The 23,389-nt window shown below is 35.9% G+C and overlaps 1 protein-coding gene across 1 annotated transcript; it reads left to right on the top strand.

The window, feature by feature from the left end:
- Window positions 1-4,312: 4,312 nt before the first annotated feature.
- Window positions 4,313-18,899, top strand: cul3a (cullin 3a). The gene is made up of 16 exons (XM_016499483.1): window positions 4,313-4,545; window positions 9,381-9,578; window positions 10,078-10,191; window positions 12,013-12,173; window positions 12,320-12,434; window positions 13,001-13,229; window positions 13,355-13,500; window positions 13,727-13,903; window positions 14,751-14,921; window positions 15,008-15,115; window positions 15,279-15,403; window positions 15,585-15,681; window positions 16,408-16,542; window positions 16,626-16,812; window positions 18,061-18,206; window positions 18,294-18,899. Exons 1-16 carry the CDS (start codon window positions 4,462-4,464, stop codon window positions 18,423-18,425), a joined length of 2,325 nt encoding a protein of 774 aa, XP_016354969.1. The 5' UTR covers window positions 4,313-4,461; the 3' UTR covers window positions 18,426-18,899.
- The last annotated feature ends 4,490 nt before the right edge of the window (window positions 18,900-23,389 follow it).

The following is a 23,389-nucleotide window of genomic DNA, read 5'->3' as shown; positions in this document are numbered from 1 at the left end:
TCTGCATAGATTTTGATAAAATATTTGGGCCCTTTGCATGGATATCTGAGACCTTGCTACCACGCTAGTGCAAATTTGGTGACATTTAAAATGAAAAGCACATTAAAAATCACATTAAAGCACTTAGGAGCATTCGTAATAAGACGTAAAAAGAAGCCTGCTGGCACATTCCTTCATTAGCGGCCCATGTTGTTTGCCGCTGACCCTTGCATAGAAATGCTGATGCACTCAAAGGCCTATATTTAGAATTTATTAGCAATATTAAATTCCACCTCAGATGCTTTCACCATAACGTCTGGAAATAGTTCACAGACACAATTAGCGTCATAGTCATATGCATAAAACAGATAAATAACCTTACACTGATTTCTCCAAAAGAAGGCATAATTAACGAAGCAATCATTTAAAATGGGACAGAAATCATTATGAATTATGAATTATAAATGAGTCGGAATGAATAAATCAGTGCATTTAATATATGTGCACAGACCTTTTCTACTTTTGTTGATGATTTCTCGCAAAAATGCACTTTTAGAGGTACTTCATACTGACATCCTAACAATGTAAAAACTAAGTAATATTAAATAATGCATTGCAAATGAGATCACTGCACTAATGCGCTTACTTTTCCCCATGATGCCAAAGTGAAACAATAACAGAGCTGTGAACAATGATAGCTTGAGGGGATTGTTAAGCCATGAATGATATTTCTTCAAGTTACAGACTGAGCATTTGGACAGGTTTATCTTTTTTCCCATCACTATCTCGCCTGAGGTGCTAATACTGTTTTCAAACTGACAAATTGTTCATAACTGTTCATAACTGCCCGCTATCTTGGGGTTAATCTTCTTTTTGAGCATTTTATGAAGGCAAACGAGCTGATCTTCCATCCAGAAAAGTAAGACTCCAGTATCACGGTCAGTTACGCAGCAAGCCAAGCGCCACGACCAACTCCAAAAATACACATAGCTGACCAATGTGCATTTGAATATCTAGACATGATCGCATGAAAATCCCCTTCTGCTGACACATTTATCAGACTGTACAGACGCCCATGCAGCCACACCCCATCACTCTCTTGCCTTGTCTTGTCTCTGTTTCATTTGTGTCTTAACTCTTGAGCAACACACAGTTTTTGCACCTGGGTGTGAGGTTTCCAACAGCATCACTCCAAAATGCAGTCTGACTCTTGAAATGTTAGTTGGGTTCAATGCTTGTCAGTACAGCAAGTAGGCCTACATTGATTTTCTCAACTGACGTGATTTCCTTAAAAGACGTATTTAATTTTTAACTAAAATTTAATTTAGTTTTATGTCATTTTCAAATGCTGTAGTTGCACTTGTACTCGTGTCAGGGTGTGCAAGTAAGCGTTATCAAGACTCTCAGTTTCACCTGAGTAAATCAACTGTTTGTGCATGTGTTAGTGGAGAAACTGTTTTTGCGCCAACAAATACCAAAGAAGAAATTTATATTTAATTATATCAAATAGCTGCCTAGCATTTAAGGTATCCAACCATTTGGCAATAACAGTGCATACTTGTCAGCATATGATTAAACTGCCAGACTGCCACCTGCTGTTTGCGATCGGCATTGACAATACAGTACCATTTCTGTCCTGCAATGCACCCTTGTGAAAATCGAGTCTTTTGCATTTTAATCGGCATTAACATACATTCAAACAGTCTATGCTGAATGTCTAATTTTTAATTAACATGCAAATAACCATTTGCATGTAAACATGATTCAGCAATCCCGAGTTTAGCTATTATAAGTGAACTGCATATCAATATGGAGGTCCAAACCTGCAAAAATGTAAAATAAATAAATGCAGTAATAAAAAAATAAATGAAAGAACACAAAATAAAGTAAAAAAAAAAATGCAAATAAAGTTAAAATAATGTAAATTTAAAAAAAATGCAATTATTGTATTTGATTTATCAAGTCATTTATTTATAATTTCTGCAGGTTCCTCCATATATCAAAAGATGATCTTTCAAACCCTAAAAGTGATGGCTCAACCAAAAGTGTGTGTGCAGAAGACAATAAAAAATATATTTTGAAGAATGTTGGTAACCAAACAGATTTGGTTACCACTGAAATTCATTATGTGGACTATATATATATATATATATATATATATATATGTGTGTGTGTGTGTGTGTGTGTGTGTGTGTATATATATATATATATATATATATTTCTTAAAGCATCTTCTATGTTTCAGAGAAGAAAGAAAGTCATACAGGTCTGGAATGACATGGAAGTGATAAATGATGACAGAGTTTTACATTTTAGGTGAACTATCCCTTTAATGTTTCATTTCAGAAACCTGCATTAGACTAGTTTTAATATATTTAGCTTAGCTAATTTACTTCTGCCTATGCCTTGCATCAGTGACTATTAAAATGTTTTGTTTTTTCATGATGCATATTTATAGACTAGCAATAACAGCACAGAAATGCAGCTGATTAACTATACTAAAGAGATGCATTACTAAGCAACAAATATCAAATGTTTCAAAATATTTTCATAAGCAGAGCTCTCTCTTACAAGGATCATTAAATAAGCAAAACAAAAGCCAAAGGATGCAAATATTCAATAAAATCAAGCCTTCAGATTTAGCACACAAACTACTACTGAGGTAAACGTCACCTTTGTTTCCTAAACCGTCAGAGCAGTGTGAGATCAGATCCTTTCAATGCACCAGCTGCAGCCATAATGCACCAGAAAGCCCACCACACACCAGCTATTAGTGGGCAGGAGCCAATGTTTAGGAAACCGTGCTTGCCAGCAGGCAAATTTGGCCACTCTTTTCAAGAGACACCTTGGGATTTTTACTGACCACAGCAACCTCGCTTTAATGTCTCATCTAAAGGACGTTGTCTTCTTACAATAAAGTGTTTCCAATTCTATACTGGGGCACAGAAACCCATGCAGATCACAGGATGAACACCCCCTGCTGGACTCACTAACACCTCATCCAGAAACAACAACAGTAGCTTTAAGGGGAAACCAGGCAAAAACAGCAGCGTGAACAGTACAATCTATGTAACAGGGTTTAAGAAATAGTGTATATTTTTTTCCACACACAGACTGAACTGCATAAGCACCCAAAACATACTTATGGATTCTACCCAGCATTGTTTCAATTCACTACTCACAATCCAGCTTCCTACGTCTGTGTCCATGTCCAATCGGATACAGATGGTGTGGGCAGGACCTGCAGGGTGAAGATTGTTTATTTTACTTTGTACTACACTTCAGTGGTTTGTTCTTTATTATCCATTTTATATAAAACATTTCTCAAGAATACTCTAGCCGTATTGCCTATTGTGTTACATGATGATAAAGTTGTAAAACATCATTGAATGTGCCAAATCAAACTATAGTCACTGTTGTATCAAGTGCATTGCCTCCCAGACAATCAACAGTTAAAATGTATGAATTTTATCACATTATATAACAAAATATCAAACTTAAGGCATCTTTACACAGCCAAGTTAAGGCGGCTCTGTGTCTGCTCAAAATTCATTGTAAAGAATAATGATGCAATGCTGCATCAAAGCCAGACTAAATTATGTCTGTTTAAACCCACCTCATCCCTTAGTATCAAAGTATACAGTTGTAATTGGTGTGTAAATGCATTTATGCCACATCTGAGCAGCATTAAACAGCCTGTGTAAAGACACCAAAATGCCACTTCAGAAGTGGTTCTGTGCCACCTTTGCCGTGCAAATTTGGCATAATTGTGTCGTAATTTTTTATTTATTTGTAAAATGTTTTGCTTAAAATGTGTTTGTGTTACATTTGATTAAAATAACGTCAAGTAGGTTTGATATTCTGCTAATATAATGCAAATATATTTTAAGTGCTGCTTACTTATTTGTCCCAAATCTTTTTAGGCCACTGTATGACTCCAGTATATCTAGATAATAACGTGCTACTTATTTTTTTCTTATTATCTCTGTTTCAAAACAAGGAATCTCCTATTAATGTCGAAATTAACCAGTCAATCAATCGGTAAATTGCTTGTAAATGTTTCTCATTTGTAAGACGCTACAGATAAGCGTCTTCTAAATGACTAAATATAAAGGTTAAATACAAACAATCCTAGTTAGCAAACAAAATTTAAGAAAGACTCCCATACAATGGTTTTGGATGCCATTATCAAACTTCATGACACTGTTTTAAACTACGATACCGGTGAATCCATGAAGGTTGTTCTTTCCTCAGCGCCCAGACTGCTGTTTACCACATGTCAGCCCCAGCTGGCCCCCATTCTCGCGATATTGGGTGCATTACTGTAAGCACAATCATCACTCTCGCGAGATGTCATCCAGTCGTCCGCCATCGCTGTAGAGACAGAGGGAGAGAGTAAGCTACAGGGACTCAAACCTGGGGGGGAAAGAGGGCGAGATTTGTCCGTGTTTCCCCTCAACACACCCACCCTAACATCTATTGATGGCATCACTCCCTAACCCAAACATGTCCAACCTCAAACCCGGCACCAAGAAGGACACCAAGATGCGGATCCGCGCCTTTCCCGTGAGTATCAGCCGAGATGAGCGCCCCTCAGGCGGTCGCGGCTAGAACTCAAGAGCCGGGGATCGGGCAGAGCAGCAGGCCACAGCGGGTTTAGATGTTTTGAGGCTGAGTTTGAAACATTTACAGAGACTACGGACTAGAAATAGCATGTAATCATGATAATATTAGCGTCAGGGTTTTAAAGATGTTGACATGTTTAAGTTATTAGAAAGAAGAGTGATTTGAAGTATTGAAACAGCCAGTGTAGAAAGTGTTCAAAAAACTCAATGATTCAGTCGGGGACAGGGTCTTTATGTTTTGACCATAACGCTGAAAATATGTACAGCATTGTAGATCCTACAGAGACCGTGGAGTCTTTTCTTTAGATCTGCTTGTTTTCTTTCAGTGTTTTGGTCTGATTTTGGGTCTTGTGTTGTCAGACTGGCCCGTTGGTGTTTTGTTGATGCTGTGTGTTTTTGTTCTAACTGATTGCTGTCTGTGGTGTTGATGGTTAATTTTGTTATTGTCGTTGGTGTTGTATTGCCAACCTGATTACATTGGTTGTGTTGTCTGGTTAATTTAGTTTCTTGTCATTGTTTGGTGTATTTTGTTGACACTCCGGCTTATGTTGTGTAGATCAGTGGTTTTCAGTCGTTTAGATGCCAGGACCCCCAAATATGATCATCTTTGTGTGAAGCACCCCTTTCTAAAATTTGAAAGGCAGCTATATATTTTCATGTATAAAGACACAATTTATGTTGTGGAAAATGAATATTGTTTCGAAAGTATTTAGTTTCTATTACATGGTGTTTTTCTTAGTATTTACTGATAGATGTGTTGTTTTTATTTTTTAAATTTAATTATTTATTTATGTGAACGTAATTTTTTATTTATGTAAATCTAATTTGTTGTTTATTTATTTTAATTGTTTTTATTATTTATTTTAATCGATTTTTAACTTTTTTCCCCTAAACCTGTATTATTTATGTAAATGTCATTTTTATGATTAATGTAAATAGATTTTTTATTTATTTTAATAATATTTTATTTTTATAATTTTATTTATCTTTTATTTATTTTTACATTTTTCTCTAAAACTTTTAGTAATTATTTATGTAAATATAATTGTTTATTCAAATATATCATTTTTATTTATTTTTAATATATTTTTTTATTATTTATTTGAGTCATTTTATTTTTTTACTTTTTTTACTTTTTTTTCTCAAGCTTTTTACGAACTCTAAAGCACCCTCTTGTAGCCCCCTGTTGTTCCCCGGACCCCATTTTGAAAACCTCTGGTATAGTCAGTTGTCAAGTGTCATGGGTGTTAGTGTTGTGTAGATTATCACACTGATGATTGATGTCCTCAGCAGCTGTTTTTGTCTTTCACTGTCACTGCAGCACACTTTGCATCGGTATGACGTGCATCTCTCTGCAACATTCTGCAATTTTCTGTTCTTTTATTAGCTCCACTCAGAACAAATTATGTGCATTGCAGGACTGTCGGTGTGTTGGTGATGCTCTGATGGAATGAACTAGGTCAGAATAACTTGATAATATGCAGAGAAGTGAAAATGTTTCCATGCAATTATTTTCTGTTAGTGCATTAGAAATATTCTTCTCTTGAGATCTGGAAACCCCCTGACACCTGTCAGCATGTCCGCAGGACTCCGTAAATGACGTTTTGATTTAGATAAGTGGTAATAAGATAAGATATCGCTCTCGTTCAGAAACAGCGTTTACTTTGGATTGGACATGTCTCGCCCTGTCAGAGGAAATCATTAGAAATCTCACAGCTGCCTTAACTTCTTTGTCATAGTATTACCCTCTCAATAAGTGGCCTGTGTTCTCATCTGATACACCCCACATGCTCTCAGCTCTCCTCTGCATTCAAACTGTTTGTCTTAACCTTTTCATTGTGCCTTGAAACATGAACATGTAGTTCATTGTTAAAGATCAGACCGTCATAGACACATTTTTGTCAGAATTAGGAGTGTAAAGAATCTTGGTGTTTGCTGTCATTTTCAAAATCTTTTAGTGCACAAGCTAACCAGTTATGATTCTTCTGATTGTTCTTGCTTTAACCTCCAAAACTCATCAAAAATTGAGTCCTTTTAGTGCAAATTGTCCTCTGTAATTTTGTGACCTGACTTTGAGTTTTTTCACTTGTTGGCCTGCCCTTCAGTCACATTTGTTCACTGTTCCAGGATTCATTATTTTATAAAAATGTGTAAAATTGTTTCATAATTTATATACCCTGCTATTCTGCCTTTTCTTTAAAATAAATTATTACTGTCGGCGCTGATAGCCTAGTGGTTAGTGCGCTGACATATAGCACAACTGTGCTCACGGTGCAATATTATCAAGAAATATTTTTTATCAATAACAAATATTTAAAACAATTACTTTTATTAAGCAAGGATGCAATAAATTGATTGTGACATTTACAATGTTACGAAAGATTTCTATTTCAAATAAATGCTGTTTTTTTTTTTTTTTTTGCGTTGTTCTTAAATCTTGAAAAAAAAATGTATCATGGTTTCCACAAAAATATTAAGAAGCACAACTGTTTTCAACATTGATAGTAATAATAAGAAATATTTCATGAGCACCAAATCAGCAGTATATTAGCATGATTTGTGACACTGAAGACTGGAGTAATGGCTGATAATTCAGCTTTGCCAACATGGGAATAAAAAAATATATTAGGCCTATTAGTTAAAATGGTAATAATATTTCACAAATGTTACTGTTCTTAGTGTATTTTTGTTCACAAAATCCAGCCTTGGTGAGCATAAGAGACTTCTTTTAAAAACATTGAAAAATCTTCTCAACCTTGAAGTTTTGAGCATTAACGTAAGTTTAACTTCTAATGTAACTCATTTTTTAACTGAAGTTGCACTTAATAAAAGAATAGAAGTGGTTTTAGTGTTCCTGTAGATTAAACAGTAGAGCATGGCACTTGAGCATGTGTTCAATTCACAGTGAATGCATGAGCTGATAAAATGTACACTGTGTAAATGCGTCTGGCAAATTGATAAATGTTAAATGTGCTAATATCAGGGTTAGCGGTTAAGGGTAAATAAAGGTATGTCTTGCTGTTCAAAGACTGTATCTCTGGACTTTCTTCATCAGTGCCTTTGCATGGACATGACCTGAGCCTACAGAAACCCAGTTTGGAAACCTACTTACTTGCTTAACACACATGCACACGTTTTGCTTCAGGGATTCCTGTTAATGGGAAAACTGGTTCCTCTTTGTGTTAGCTTAACTTTTTTGAAAATGCAACGCCACGGTCTTCTGCAGTGATTGCCAAACCAAGTGTGATTCAGGTAGCCTTTCAGCATAATGTTGGTAAAAGTGGACGTTCACACCCATACCGATTTTACCCATCAAAATGGCTTTAATCCACAGACTAGACTGCACAGGTATATGAGTCTCAAGACCTGTCTGTCTTAAGGCTTAGCAGCCAGAGAGAGACAGACAGGTGAGAGCGAGGCGTTCTCTGTGTCTGAATCTACAATGCGTGTTAATTTATCACAGGAGCTGTGTTACTAACACTGTGACAAGCATTATCATTAACATATCATTAAAGTGTTGTTTTGACATGAATAATTAAACATGTAATTCACACGTATGATTAGCCATCAGACCTGTTCTTTGTGAGATTAGCTCTGCTGAGTCACTTGAAGCTTATAAAGAGCTCTGGAGTTGGGCTGAAGGTTTGGTCGTAAAGGAAAATGTATTTTGTTGGCCCAGTATCTGCCAAGGGTTGAGCATATGAGCGAGTGACCTGCAGTCCTGTTGGCACATTAAATGCACATTAGAACGTTGTAAGTAAGTTGTTTTACTTTTAACGAGCCCGGAACCCAGCCTAGTTTCCTGTGCTGAATAAAGTCATTAAGGTCTTTTCTTTTGTAATTGCAAGGTTGTGATGTGTGCAGAGAGAGCAAGGTGAATCTCAGGGTGTAAAAACTTGAGGTGATATACAATACAGTTCAAAAGGTTGAGGTCAGTTAGATTTTATTCAGTAGATGTGCATTAAATTGACCAAAAGTGACAGTAAAGAAATATAAGGTGTCACATGAAGGATGATGTGGCACTGAATACTGGAGTAATGATGCTGAAAATTCATCCATCACAGAAATAACAAAATACAATTTCAAAATATATTCACGTACAATTTTTTTTTTAAATTATAATAATATTTCACAATGTAACTGTTTTTACTGATCAAATAAATGCAGACTTAGCATAATCAGAGACATTTAAAAATCTTACCAAATCTCAAACTTTTGAATGATAGTGTACAGTGTATATTATTTCATTTTATGACTAAAATGTACTTGCCAATACTATAAAAGTTTTGGCCATTACATGTAGTTAATTATAAATTATAAATATGAACTATAAATATAGATAAATGTTACGCCAATGTCATATCAGTGTTTTGCCAACTTTATAAATCTATGCTGTGTTTTGGCTAATGTTTACACACATTTTGCAAGTTAAAACCAGACATCAGATCAGAATATTATAAAATGTCAATTTAAATCATAATATGTACATTTAAATGATAAAATAACATTATAATATTTAAGTGTAATACTATGAAAGATTTACAGTATGTTTGTAGTACTTTTGCAACCTTCCAATCAGAAAGAGTATGCAGCTTTAATTTAAAAATATAAGCCGTTTAAATTAAATCTTAGTCCAATTAGAAAGATACTGATAATTTAAACAAACAACAATATTGGTCAATGCTGATAAGGCGCATCTCTCCTAAAACATTTTGTATCTAATTGTCATAAGCGTTTCTATGTTTTATTAATTTGGTGATTTGTTTGTTTTTGTAGATGACCATGGATGAGAAGTATGTGAATAACATCTGGGATCTTCTGAAGAATGCCATCCAGGAGATCCAGCGGAAGAACAACAGTGGGCTGAGCTTCGAGGAGCTCTACAGGAACGCCTACACCATGGTGCTGCACAAACATGGGGAGAAGCTCTACACGGGCCTCAGAGAGGTGGTCACCGAGCACCTCATTAACAAAGTATGAGCTCCTGTCTCACTCTTTCCTGTAGATCTTTCCTGTAAGGCTTTAGAGAAAACATACGAGGTCCTAGAGATCTGCATTCAACTTTTGAGTGTTAAAGTGTGTCACAGACTTTAGCAGGGAGTTAAATGTAGTTTAATAAGCAGTGAGCCACAAGAGACTGAGTGTTACAGAGATTTCACCTCGGTTTACTGCTTAAAAAGACCTGCTTAATGAATTTGACGGAGTGTGATGTGAATTTAAATTGAACAGATTGATTTAAGAAGATCTGAAGGACACTGTCTCACATCTTCACTACATATATATTTATATATAGCTTAATGAAGACCCTGGGGTTTTATCTCTGGTGCTGGCTGTTAATGATGTCAGTTCTAGAGATGATGCAGATGGAGGAAACCTGCCCGTCCCAGTGGTGATGTCATTGTACACTCAGGTGGATGAAACCCATGTGCTTGAGCTGCTCTCATAACAGCTTTCATTTTTTCCCCGTCTTCAGGTACGAGAAGACGTGCTTCACTCGTTAAATAACAATTTCCTGCAGACGCTAAACCAAGCGTGGAATGATCATCAGACTGCCATGGTCATGATTAGAGACATTTTGATGTACATGGTAAGTTGTTTAGACTTTCTTTGGTGGGATGTAACTATTATAAAAATTGAATTGTAACTTTACAGATGTTCTAATGTTTTCTTTGATTTTTAGAGCGTTCAGGGAGGAACTCATGGATAACACAACCAACCAAAAAGCATCAATGATCCTTAACATTTACTGACCTGGCCATAGAACGCTACAGTGATGACATATTTTTTTAGGCCAGAGCAGAAGTTAGCATCACTCTTGTTCCCTTGACAAAAACCCAATAGTATTTTTCCATTGGCTTTTAGATTAGGCTATAAAGTACACCACAGTCACATGACTTCAATGTCACCATCACAAAAAATCACAAGGGAGTTTTACTGGTGTATTTATTAGTGCTGGGCAACGATTACATTTTTGTTTTGTTTTTCGCGATTAATCGCATGAGTTTTCTGCGATTTAATCGCATTGTTATGCGCAAAATTCAATAATGAATTCAAAAGTACTGTATTGCGCACTTTTGTTTTAAAAGTACTGCGGTATGAACAAAAGTGCAATAACATTTGGTTTGCAAACATTTTAAACAAATAAGATGCTTTTTTACAGCAGTACCCTTTACATAGTAGCAGTTAAAATGTTTCTTGTAAATCTCAACTTGAACATTAATGTAATCAAATTAAAATCTCCTTTTCATATAACTCGTGTATTCTTGTGATGGTGCGTCTTGACACCATGTCTACACCGGACACGCGCGGCGTGACAAAATACTATAGAACCCATTATAATAAGTAATGCTGTCACGACAAATCATACGTGCCGTCATTCGTTGCGATCCTATACACCGGATGCGACAGTTGTCGCACCACACCGCAACAGCTAAAGTCTGTCTTCAATGACTGGATGCGACAAAGCGACCATTGCAAATTATTTGAATTTTTTGTCAGTATGTCATAGATAGACATATGAGCAACGGACTTTCAAAATAATAATAAAAACTGCGTTAATGCGCGATAAAATAATTGTCTGCATTAATTAATGAATGCGTTAATGCGATAATAACGCCTTAACTTACCCAGCCCTATGTCTTATGTCCTACGTCCACACGAAGCCAGAGATTTCCCTATCCGATCTTTTTTTCCCCTTGTCTCAAGAAATATCTGCGTCCACACGAAACCACGAAACCGACACAAAACGGTGTAGTATACATGCCAGACCAGTATGTGGCGCTGTAATTCTGCCACAGAGATACACTAAAAACGGAGAAGAAGACTTGGACTATGCGCATAAACCTTGCGCTCGATATACAAACGAACATGGAACAATACATTTATTAATCTGTGTTAATGTTAGTTAATAAAAAGACAGTCGTTCAGTTTTAGTTCGTGTTTTTGTTGCTGTTACGTGACGTAGCGGTGTCTGACTAGGGGCGAGACGTGGGCTGATGACGTCATCTTTTCAGAAAATATACGGAATCGCTGTCCACACGAAAACGCAAGGGCAGCATTTTCAGATTTATCCACTCTGGGACCCGGTTTAAAAAATTATCGGTTTCAGTCTCCCAAAACGCCGGAATCAGTCTGGACGAAACGCCTATACGATACAAAATTTATGCATATACAGCTAAACGCGTCTCCGTGTGAACGGGGCCTCAGGTATTTAACCAAAAAAAAAATTTATTTAGAAAATCTAATACTTAATAATTATGATAGAACCTTTTTTTTTTTTTTTTGGCCTGCAAAAAAAGTGTCATATCATGAAAATTTATTTGGAAATGAAACTTGGGAAAGCAATTGGGACACAACAAAGCCTGGATTTGAATCTACATGAACATTTTTTCTTTCTTTGTCTGTCTAGGACCGTGTGTATGTTCAACAGAATAACGTGGAGAACGTCTACAATCTCGGCTTGATCATCTTCAGAGATCAGGTTGTGCGATATGGCTGCATCAGAGATCATCTCAGACAAACTCTACTGGACATGATCGCTCGAGAGCGCAGGGGAGAGGTGGTCGACAGGTGTGTGTGTGTGTTCTGTCATTCCATCTCTCATCAGAGTGTTTTAGTTAAAGAATGAAAGCTTGTTAGCTGTAAGTGTATTGACACATACACAGTTGTAGAGGAATGGATTTTTATCTAGTTTGTGCTGTCATGTTTTATGGCAGAGGAGCCATCAGGAATGCCTGTCAGATGCTGATGGTTTTGGGCTTAGAAGGTCGGTCCATCTACGAGGAGGATTTTGAAGTCCCGTTTTTAGACATGTCTGCTGAGTTCTTCCAGGTGGGTGCTGTTTTCATGCTGCTTCAACTCTGTTTGCTTATCGTTTTGGATTAGGGCTGCACGATTAATCGCATGCGATATTTAACTGCTCAATGTGAAAGCACGCAGGTGATGGAGATTTACCGCTGATTACAGAACCGGCTTTACTGATAAGATGCGCGTTAAATATCGCATTCGATTAATCGTGCAGCCCTATTTTGGATATAACAAAAGATTTCCAGATCTACCAAGATTATGTTCCTGTGGCTCAGTGGTACAGCGTTGTGTTAGCAGCGCAAAAGGTTGTGGGTTTGATTCCCAGGGAACACACATACTGGTAAAAAAATGTATAGCCTGAATGCACTGTAAGTCGCTTTGGATAAAAGTGTCTGCTAAATGCATAAATAGTAATTTTTTTTTCCCAGTAAAAAAGGCTGAGAAGAACAAATTCACTACTTATGTGAAGAAAAAAAATTCATTGTTGAATTGATTAATTTGCTCATTTATGTTTGACTGGCTGCGTTGACCACTGTGTTATTTATAATGTCTCTGTTTTTGTGTTTGTGTGTGTGTGTGTTTCTGTGCAGATGGAAAGTCAGAAGTTCCTAGCGGAGAACAGTGCCAGTGTCTACATCAAGAAAGTGGAGGCTCGGATAAACGAGGAGATTGAACGAGTGATGCACTGCCTGGATAAATCAACAGAGGAGCCCATTGTGAAGGTGGTGGAGAGAGAGCTCATCTCCAAACACATGAAGACCATCGTAGAGATGGAGAACTCGGGACTGGTCCACATGCTCAAGAATGGAAAGACAGAAGGTGAGCGGCTGTTTGTGTTTTGATCTGTCATCTATCTCTAAGTGTCAGGAATTAGGCTTTCTGTTTTCCTCTCTTGCTTTGCATTTCATTCAGTTTCTCTCATCTTTTCTCACATTCTCTGTCAGACCTGGCATGCATGTATAAGTTGTTCGGTCGGGTTCCTAACGGACTGAAGACGATGTGTGAGTGCATGAGCTGGTACCTCAGAGAGCAGGGTAAAGCGCTGGTGTCAGAGGAAGGAGAGGGCAAGAACCCAGTCGACTACATCCAGGTACACATTCACCGACAGGAGGACTTGAAGTAGTAAAAGAAGGAACAGCACAGACAATTAATTCAAAACAACAGGACTGGCTGAGTCAGATCCTGAATAGACAAAGGAACAAATCTGCTAAGTTTTAGGAGTTCAGACTTGTAAAAATGTGTAAATACAGCAACCTCAATAAGCTGTAGGTTTGCAATAAGTAGTAAAGATGCTCTTTTTCTTGTGAATCATTTAGGGTTTGTTGGATTTGAAGTCGCGCTTCGACCGGTTCCTGCAGGAGTCCTTCAACAACGACAGGCTCTTCAAACAGACTATCGCTGGAGACTTTGAGTATTTCCTCAACCTCAACTCCAGATCACCCGAGTACCTCTCGCTCTTCATCGACGACAAACTCAAGAAAGGAGTGAAGGGGGTAAGAAATTAGTCTTAGACCATCTTTAGCTTGTGAGATGAAAACTCTGCCTACGAATTTGGTCACTTCTGTCTTCAGTATTGCCACAAAAAACACTATTATGCTCCATGGACATTTCTGTCCAGTGAAAATGAAAATATTATTATGCATATGAGTTGTTGTATAATTTAGATATGGATTAATTGATGAATGAACACCCACATAAACAAACAACACTTAACTAAAACTATTAAAAATAATTTTTATTCATTGAAATAAAGCTGAAATAAAATATAAATATTTGATTAAAAACAGACTATGGTAAATGTTGCCTTGATAACTAACTGAAATAAATTAAGTTCATGTTGAAGTTCTAAAATTACTGAAACTAAAACTGAAATAAAAAATAAAGCTAAAAATAAATATTTACAAAAAAAAATAGAAAATGACAAAAGCACACAACAAAATTCTTAGAATTTAGACTTAAAAAATGAAAACTACAAATTAGAAAATCAAAGCTAATTGAAAAATATTACATTATTTAACATGAACTAACAATAAAAAAATACTTCTACATATCTACTAATGCATTATTTAAAAAAAAAAATCAAAGGTTGTGTCTTTTTAATATTATTTAATGGACCTGCGCTAACATGAATTAACAATAAACAGTTTAACTAATGTTAACAAAGATGAATAAATACTATAACAAATGTTGATCATTGTTAGTTAATGTTAGCTAATGTGTTAACTAATGCTAACTAATGGGACCTTATTGTAAAGTGTTACCATAAATGCTATAATGGAATAGAAATAATACTGAAACAAAGTTATTTATTACTGATCTCTTAATTGTGTTTGTGTTTAGCTGACAGAACAGGAGGTGGAGTCCATCCTGGATAAGGCTATGGTGCTGTTCAGGTTCATGCAGGAGAAGGATGTGTTTGAGCGTTACTACAAACAGCACCTGGCCAGAAGACTCTTAACCAATAAGAGCGTTTCAGATGACTCCGAGAAAAATATGATCTCGAAACTAAAGGTGAACGTCATATCCTTCATTACTCTCATTCATTGTATTCCTCTGTGTCTAATGTGATGCTCATTCTCTCTCTATCTCTCTCTCAGACGGAGTGCGGTTGTCAGTTCACCTCTAAACTGGAGGGCATGTTCAGGGACATGAGCATCTCTAATACCACTATGGATGAATTCCGCCACCACCTGCAAACATCACAGGTGCAGACGCACACACATACACACTAGCTAACTATAACTACTGCACCCTAAGGGCTTATTTACACCAAGTCCACGTTTGCAGAAAAAGAACATTGAAACGATGCATCCATTCGAGTTCTTTCACACCAAATGCAAAACTGTGTGGTTTGTCTTGATGTTGCAGGTGTCTCTCTGTGGTGTTGATCTCACAGTGAGAGTTCTGACCACAGGTTACTGGCCCACACAGTCAGCCACACCAAAATGCAACATCCCGCCCCCCCCACGCCACGCCTTCGAGGTCTTCAGAAGGTACGACTCAATGAAAATGAGTTTATTAAATGACCAGACTTTGTTCTCTTTTCAGTTAAACAGTATTTAGGAGAAGCCGATAATCTCAGCTTGACATGCTATAATCCCTTATGAAGTGTGTCTGTATTTCAGATGTGTCTCCACTTGTAGCTTGGTTTCATGCGAGTTATACTCTGTGCAGGTTTTATTTGGCTAAGCACAGCGGCAGGCAACTTACACTCCAGCACCACATGGGTTCTGCAGACCTCAACGCCACCTTCTACGGAGCCATCAAGAAGGTACAGATACACATGGAAAATAAAGCAAATTTAATAATTTATTATATAAAAAAATATATATATATTTGACAGATATTGCATTTCATGACACTTGCACATTTAATGCCAAATTACAAAATATTATAACTACTGTAATATTGTAAATGTATAATAAAATATGAAATGTGTGTATGTATTTGATATATACGGTATATATACTTAATTATTTAAAATATAATCACGTGTAAAGATAATGATTAATATAGATATAAATTGTAAAGATAATGATTAAATTGTAAACTGTATTATAAATGTAAATATATTTATAGATATTTAAAATACTGTTGAAATTAGTATTTTTGCATTTGCATTTCATGTCAGTTATACGCATACACACATACCTATATACATAAATATATAAAAATATGTACTTATTTAAAACATATTTCATGTACTTAAATATTTAAAATATATAATGAAAACTAAACGGCAGGATGCAAGAATCAACAATATGCTGTGCTGAGTAGCTCCACCCACAGTGGAATATCATTGGTCTAAATCCTCCTCATAACCGCATATTAAACATCAAACATGTTCTGATTGCTTGTGATTTTGTTGCTTTACACAGCATTTTTTCTTTCAGTGAAGACTATTGAACTCTTTCTCACATGTTGGTTGTTTGTTTGTAATAAAGGGTTACAATTATTTATGAAATAAATGGTTAATTGACTCTTTCTCTCTCTTTAGGAGGATGGCTCTGATGTTGGTGTCGGCGGGGCTTTGCTAACAGGCTCAAACACACGGAAGCACATTCTGCAGGTGTCCACCTTCCAGATGACCATCCTCATGCTCTTCAACAACAGAGAGAAGTTTACCTTTGAGGTAAAGCCTCCTATCCACCTGTTCCTGATCTAAATACCCTGCTTACCCAATCGGTTTCACCTGCACCTGTGTCAACCCTTTAGGAGATCCAGCAGGAGACCGACATCCCCGAGCGCGAGCTGGTCCGGGCCCTGCAGTCTCTAGCCTGCGGGAAGCCCACCCAGAGAGTTCTCACGAAAGAGCCCAAGAGTAAAGAGATCGAGAGCGGCCATGTGTTTACAGTCAATGACCAGTTTACCTCCAAACTGCACAGAGTCAAAATACAAACAGGTATTGTGCTGCCACAAGAGGGCGCTGTTGATTCAGAATGAAGGGACGAAATAAAGTGATTGTCTGAAAGAAATAGTTTAACATTGGACTTTTGTTAGCTTTAAGGTTAACTATATGGTAGTTTACTCCTAAAAGCAGTGAAATAATGGATATTTTTAACCCGTGCATGCATTAAAATAGATCAAATACATAATGACTCATCTCAGAGATTTGTCTGATTAAATACTCTCTAGAATGAGAACGTTGTTCCCCTTAATATAATCTCACCCTGCCTTTTTTATTATAGCAAGTAGCAAATCATATGTGATCCTGGACCACAAAACCAGTCATAAGGGTCAATTTTTTTAAATTGAGATTTATACATCATCTGAAAGCTGAATAAATATGCTTTGTTAGGATAGGACAATATCTGGCCGAGATACAACTATTTGAAAATCTGGAATCTGAGGGTGCAAAAAAAATCTAAATATTGAGAAAATCGCCTTTAAAGTTGTCCAAATGAAGTCCTTAGCAATGCATATTACTAATCAAAAATTAAGTTTTGATATATTAACGGTAGGAAATTGACAAAATATCTTCATGGAACATGATCTTTGCTTAATATCCTAATGATTTTTGGCATAAAAGAAAAATTGATAATTCGGACCAATACAGTGTATTGTTGGCTATTGCTACAAATATACGTGCTACTTATGACTGGTTTTGTGGTTCAGGGTCACATATAGCATTTATTATTATTTTAAATTAGCTTTAATTTTTCATATTTTCATTTGAAATTGAGTTAAAACATTTTGTAGTTTTATTTTTTAAGTATTTAAATATATTTTTTTATCTTTTTATTTAGATTTTAAATATTTTAAAAGCTAAATAGAAATATTTAGCTTTTAAAATATTTTCAGTTTTTCTTAAATGTTTCTATTTAGCTTTCATTTATTTTATTTAGGTTTTAGTTTGAGTAATTTTAGAACTTCAACTTATTTTATTTTGGTTAGTTGCCAAGGTAGTTTTAATAATTTTAGTTTTAGTTAATAATAACTACACTTTTGGCCCTGTTGATCCTATTTCATGCCCCAACTTCCTGTTTCAATAGGACTTAACACTTTTTTTCTTGGAGATGAATTCTGATTTGACAAAATGTTAGGTGAATGAGATATTGTCCATGTACTTTTACATCTGAAGTGACCTAAATATAGACGTTTTTAAATTTAGAAAAGCACTTTACAAACTCGTTGAATCCGTCTCCTGCAGTTGCTGCTAAGCAAGGCGAGTCGGACCCGGAGCGCAAGGAGACACGGCAGAAAGTAGACGACGACAGGAAACATGAAATCGAGGCTGCCATTGTACGCATCATGAAGTCCAGGAAGAAGATGCAGCACAACGTACTGGTAGCAGAGGTGAGCATGTGTTCTTTGCGTGATCTTTATTTGTTTCAAAAATCGTATCTGCAGATTTCTCATGATCGTTTGGTTGTGTCCCATCAGGTGACCCAGCAGCTGAGAGCGCGGTTCCTGCCGAGCCCTGTGGTCATTAAAAAGCGCATAGAAGGACTTATAGAAAGAGAATATTTGGCCCGGACGCCGGAGGATCGTAAAGTCTACACATACGTCGCGTAGTGGATCACATGACTGCACAAGGAGATGAGCGAGCGACACAAAGACAGGAAAAATAAAAAGATTCTGGACTGCTTTTCGCATGGACTGGGAAGTTCCTTTTAAACAAAAGATGAACTCTGGGTAACGGACTTCTTTTAAAAGAAAAGCAAACCGAGAAATCAAACCATACAATCGGGAAAATAATCAGGACGCAAACTAAGAAATCCATAATTGTGTTGTAGATTATTTTTAATTAGATCACTCCCACTCTTATGAGAATCTCAGCTATGAATGGATCCAGCTTCAGTCTCTTCACCGTTTTACCCTCGTAGAGATCAAAATGAAAAGAAGCCCTTGGGAAAATGTGAATGCACTGCACATGTTTTTTTTTTCAATACTGTATAAAAGGCAGAATTATTAAAAACCCTAACAAAACAGCCAAAATGTGGCTACAGAAATAAGACAAAAAAATGCAATAAAAAACGCTGATATTGAGCCGTTTGCCTCTTTCTTGCGGAAGCCGTTGTGGTAACGTTGAGGCACGGAGATGACACATCAATGTGATTTTATTCCTGGTTTATTAAACAAACGTAAACGTTCTACACTGTCCCAGGTGAGCATGTCTCCCAAGGCACGTAAAATAAAAAGCAGCCAAATGACTGGCAGAATTAGACGCTACATCACTATCTCCAGTTTCCTGCGATTAAAGCTCGAAAATGCCATTACTGCCCAGCTTGAATTATGTGTGGCCCTGGTCCAAACAGAATCAAATTGTTTTCAGAAATGGGCAGAGAAGATGAGTGCTGCACATGTGCACAGCGGGTACTGAATGGTTCTTTGTGGAACCAAAAATGGTTCTTCTGTGGCATCACTGTGAAGAACCTTTTAAGCACCTCGGGAAAAATACATTTATATTGACAGGAAATACATTTATATTGCATTAAAGTATATTCAAATAGAAATTTTAAAGCAAATTGTTTTCAGAAATGGGCAGAGAAGATGAGTGCTGCACATGTGCACAGCGGGTAACCGCTTTGAAGAAAGAGTAACAACATCACTGAGACTCCCTGATGAAATAAAGGTTAGCTAAAAAACCAAAGCAGCGGGGAGCAAAATGCACAGCCTTGATTTCCTTCTGCATCAACAGTGTGTTTACAGTGATGCACCAGTATGTTGGCAAACTGATCAGATGATATTAGGGCTTTCTGAGATTATCAAGTTACCAAGATTGTTAGTAATAATATTTTACAATATTACTGTTTTTATTTTATTTTTGATCAAATCAATGCAGCCTTGATAAATCTTATGTAGATAATATGTATATAATATAGATAGATTGCTTATATATATAATATTAATTAATACTTTTATTCATCAGTGATCCATTAAATTGATTAAAAATGACAAAATGATCAAAATGTTCTAGTTCAAACAATTAAGACTGGAGTAATGGCTGCTGAACCACACGGGAACAAATGATATTATAAAACATTAAAATATAAAACAGTTACTTTAATTTGTAACTATTTCATAATATTACTATTTTACTGTATTGTTGGTCAAATAAATGCAGCCTTGATAAGCCTGACATATATATAATATTAATTATATAATGATTTTATAAATGTATTCTATATAATATTAATACTTTTATTCATCAAGGAATCATTACATTGATTTAAAAAATGTCAGTAAAGACGTTTATGATGTTACAAAATATTTCTAGTTCAAACAAGTACGACTGGAGTAATGACTGCTGAAAATTCAGCTTTACCACACAGGAACAAATGACATTTTAAAATTTAATTTTTTAAATTGTAGCAATATTTCACAATATTATTTTTTACTGTATTTTGGTCAAATAAATGCAGCCTTGATAAACCTTGAAAGTCATTGATGTAGACATCAAGATATCAAACCAAACAATAGCACAAATACTATTTCCCAGGGCGGGTTTTTAGGTCTTAAATTCTATAACATTTGTTACACTGTTCAAAATGAAGATTTCGGTCTTTGTGGTTGTTCATAGTTAATGTGATGAACTACACCTGAGGGGAACTGACTTCACACATCTGCTAATAATCACCTTGAGAGCAGCTGATTACATGTCATTGAAAAATGGTTCACCGCCCTTATTGTGACAGCTTATTCATTCATGTTTGAGCAGACGTATGAATTCTGAATCCTCTCGCCGCAGGAGGAACAGAACATGAAGGTGGGCTTTAATCAAAAGCTTTGATCTGCACGGGGGTACTTGGGATTTACTGAGACATACTCACGCTCATTAACACCGAGACCTCAGCAAAACACACAGCTGTTGTCTTACTAAACACTCACTGTACCAGTCAGACGATCTGAGAAGACAACGGTGCAGTCGCTTTCAGTGCTCGTTTGCTCCACTAATAAGATGATCACATACACGGATGTTTGTGGATGTGAAAGCATCGTGTGCGTCATACAGTGAGCGTGATGAATCATTTACCCAGTTACCAGCAACAGGAAGTGAAGGATTTCCATCGGTTTCAGAAAGAAATGATGACGCAGGTGAACTGATAATGCAGTTTATTATCAATTTAAGAGGAAGCACCACCGTGTTATAAGGAGTTTGTTACGTTGTGTTAATTTCATTTCTACAGAACACATCTGAAGGTTATGTGACCATATAGGACGTTTTTTGCGTGACATTGATATTGACAAGGCTAAAAGCCTAATTGTTTTTGTTTTATTATTCATGAGCAATTTGAGAGAGGACAGGAATGGAAGTGGGAAATGACGCAGGTTGCATACATTATGAGCACCATTTATGTTCAGGTTTTAACCCTATAAAGTCTACTGTATGATACCTTAGAAATCTGTAGAAAATCTGTAGCATATGTGATATGCACATTTCTAGGGCCTCTGAATGATCAACATGATTAAAACTTGCTGAAGAGCCAGTTGCACTCAATCTGCTACATGCCTTCTGTCATCTGATTGATCCGACATTGAGTTCATACTTCTTTTTTTAGCAAGTAAAAGGCCTTTTAGTTTCATTTGAAAAACACCCACTTTCAAACGTTTAAATCCTTAACGTTTCAACATTAGAATAACTTTCACATTGTTAGTGATAATTTCAAGATGAGCATTTAGTTGACTGAATCAACTTTGGTTTAATTTTATTGTCCATGCATATTTTTTTTTAGAAAATTCATGTTAAAATGTATCAAATAGATGCATCAGGTTTTTGAGGAGCATTATTTGTTTATCTCTCAATCATCATTGTATTGCATTGCATTTAATCAAAGCTACAGAGCTTTGATAATAAAACTAAACATTTAAATATCATCTCACTAAGACATATTGGGAAGTATAGAACTGATATAGAACTGATATTTATATGCATTTTATGTAAGGAGTCTGGGATACAGTTATAACATCTCATTGATTTACATTTCAAAATTTCAGCTTATACGTTTTGGTTAAATATCAGAAACTGCACAAAATGTGCATATTTTTGCTCAGTTTAAGCCTTTGAATAAAACTTTGTGCGTACAAACTCTTACTCCATATTCTCCTATATCATATAAGCAAAAAAAAAAACTGATATATCAAATATGATACTCGACAAAAACACGTGCAAACTTTTTGTTTTAGATTTTTTTTTTTTGTTCAATATAAGGTTCAATAAATGATTCCATTTAAAAAAAGAAAAAAAAAAGAAAAATCTGACTATGATTTCATATGCCAGGCTTTACAGGGTATTTGAAATGTTTCTTGTTTTTATTGTGCATAATTCATTAAAGCATGTTATTCTAAAGACAAAAAGAGAATCTTTGATCAAAATGTTAGAATTTCTACCTCTGAAATGACTTTCTTTTACGGATGAAGACGACCAAAGCCACTTTGATTAAGGGAGACAGTAGTTTTCACAATTGACTACAAACTCCGCCGTATGAAGACTATTTTTTTTACAGTCCAATCTATTGGCAATGGATAAAATCACATCTCTTCCTACTTTTGTTTCTTGTTAAACATCCTATTTCACTCAGAAATAGATCATGTCTCATGTTGTTTTTTAAGACTATAGCTTTAGTTTCTGTATGATTATTTAGCAGTTACAGTTGTTGTTACAGAGAAAAAGCTTCATATTCATATCATTATTTGTTACACACAGCATGAATGATATTTTAGTACTACATACTGTAAAACCTCTCAGTTATCTGACATGTATAATATGTATAATAACGTTCTATGTGTAATATCTCACTCTGAGGGTTTGACAGCCATCGCCAAATTCTCCAAGCGGCCCATGAACGCTTTGACGTCCCGTCGAGAGCTGTGCGTCCACGCCAGGGGCAAGTGTGCTGGAACCGGCCGTCGATCTGAAACAAACAACCTGTAAGAGTGCTCCTGGAAAAATCTACACGCATCACATCAGATGTTAGCATTTTTAACAAGCATGCACACCTTGGAAGAAAAGGCTGCTGGGAAGCGCAGGGGTGGCGCGTGACACGGCGAGCCAGACGACTGTATCGGCTCCCTGCACCGCTGAACGCAGACGAGCATGCATCATCTGATGGAACTGAGGCATCACCTTGGCAACCGCTGAGCACAACCAGACCCAGAGATTACAAGTGATGAGTTTGACAGAGAAGCTTACAAAAAGTGTTATCTAATGGATTTGCTAATGGATTTCTAAAATCGTTATGCAGCATGTTACTGAATTGAAGAGTCTGCAATTTAAGTTTATGTAATTTTTTTATATTTTTATTTTATATTTATTTAAAATTAAATATATATTTTATGTGTATATATTAATTTGTATTTTCATTTAATTTAAGTTATTTTACTTTATTTTAGTTACATTATATTTTTATTTTAAATGTATTTAAATGTAAATAAATATTTTATGTGTGTATATAAATTATATATATATTAATTACTATATATATATATATATATGTGTATATATATATATATATATATATATATATATATTTAAATGA

Source organism: Sinocyclocheilus anshuiensis, unplaced genomic scaffold (genome assembly GCF_001515605.1).
Source record: "Sinocyclocheilus anshuiensis isolate Anshui unplaced genomic scaffold, SAMN03320099.WGS_v1.1 scaffold1910, whole genome shotgun sequence".
NCBI lineage: Eukaryota > Metazoa > Chordata > Actinopteri > Cypriniformes > Cyprinidae > Sinocyclocheilus > Sinocyclocheilus anshuiensis.
Note: the sequence above shows the minus strand (reverse complement) of the source record. Positions and strands in the feature narration are given on the sequence as shown.

Excerpts from the sequence above, each read along its gene's own strand:
- cul3a (XM_016499483.1), top strand. The coding sequence starts at position 4,462 with ATGGCATCACTCCCTAACCCAAACATGTCCAACCTCAAACCCGGCACC. Across the intron at positions 4,546-9,380 it reads TGCGGATCCGCGCCTTTCCC|ATGACCATGGATGAGAAGTA; the intron begins GTGAGTATCAGC and ends TTGTTTTTGTAG. Across the intron at positions 9,579-10,077 it reads CCGAGCACCTCATTAACAAA|GTACGAGAAGACGTGCTTCA; the intron begins GTATGAGCTCCT and ends CCCCGTCTTCAG.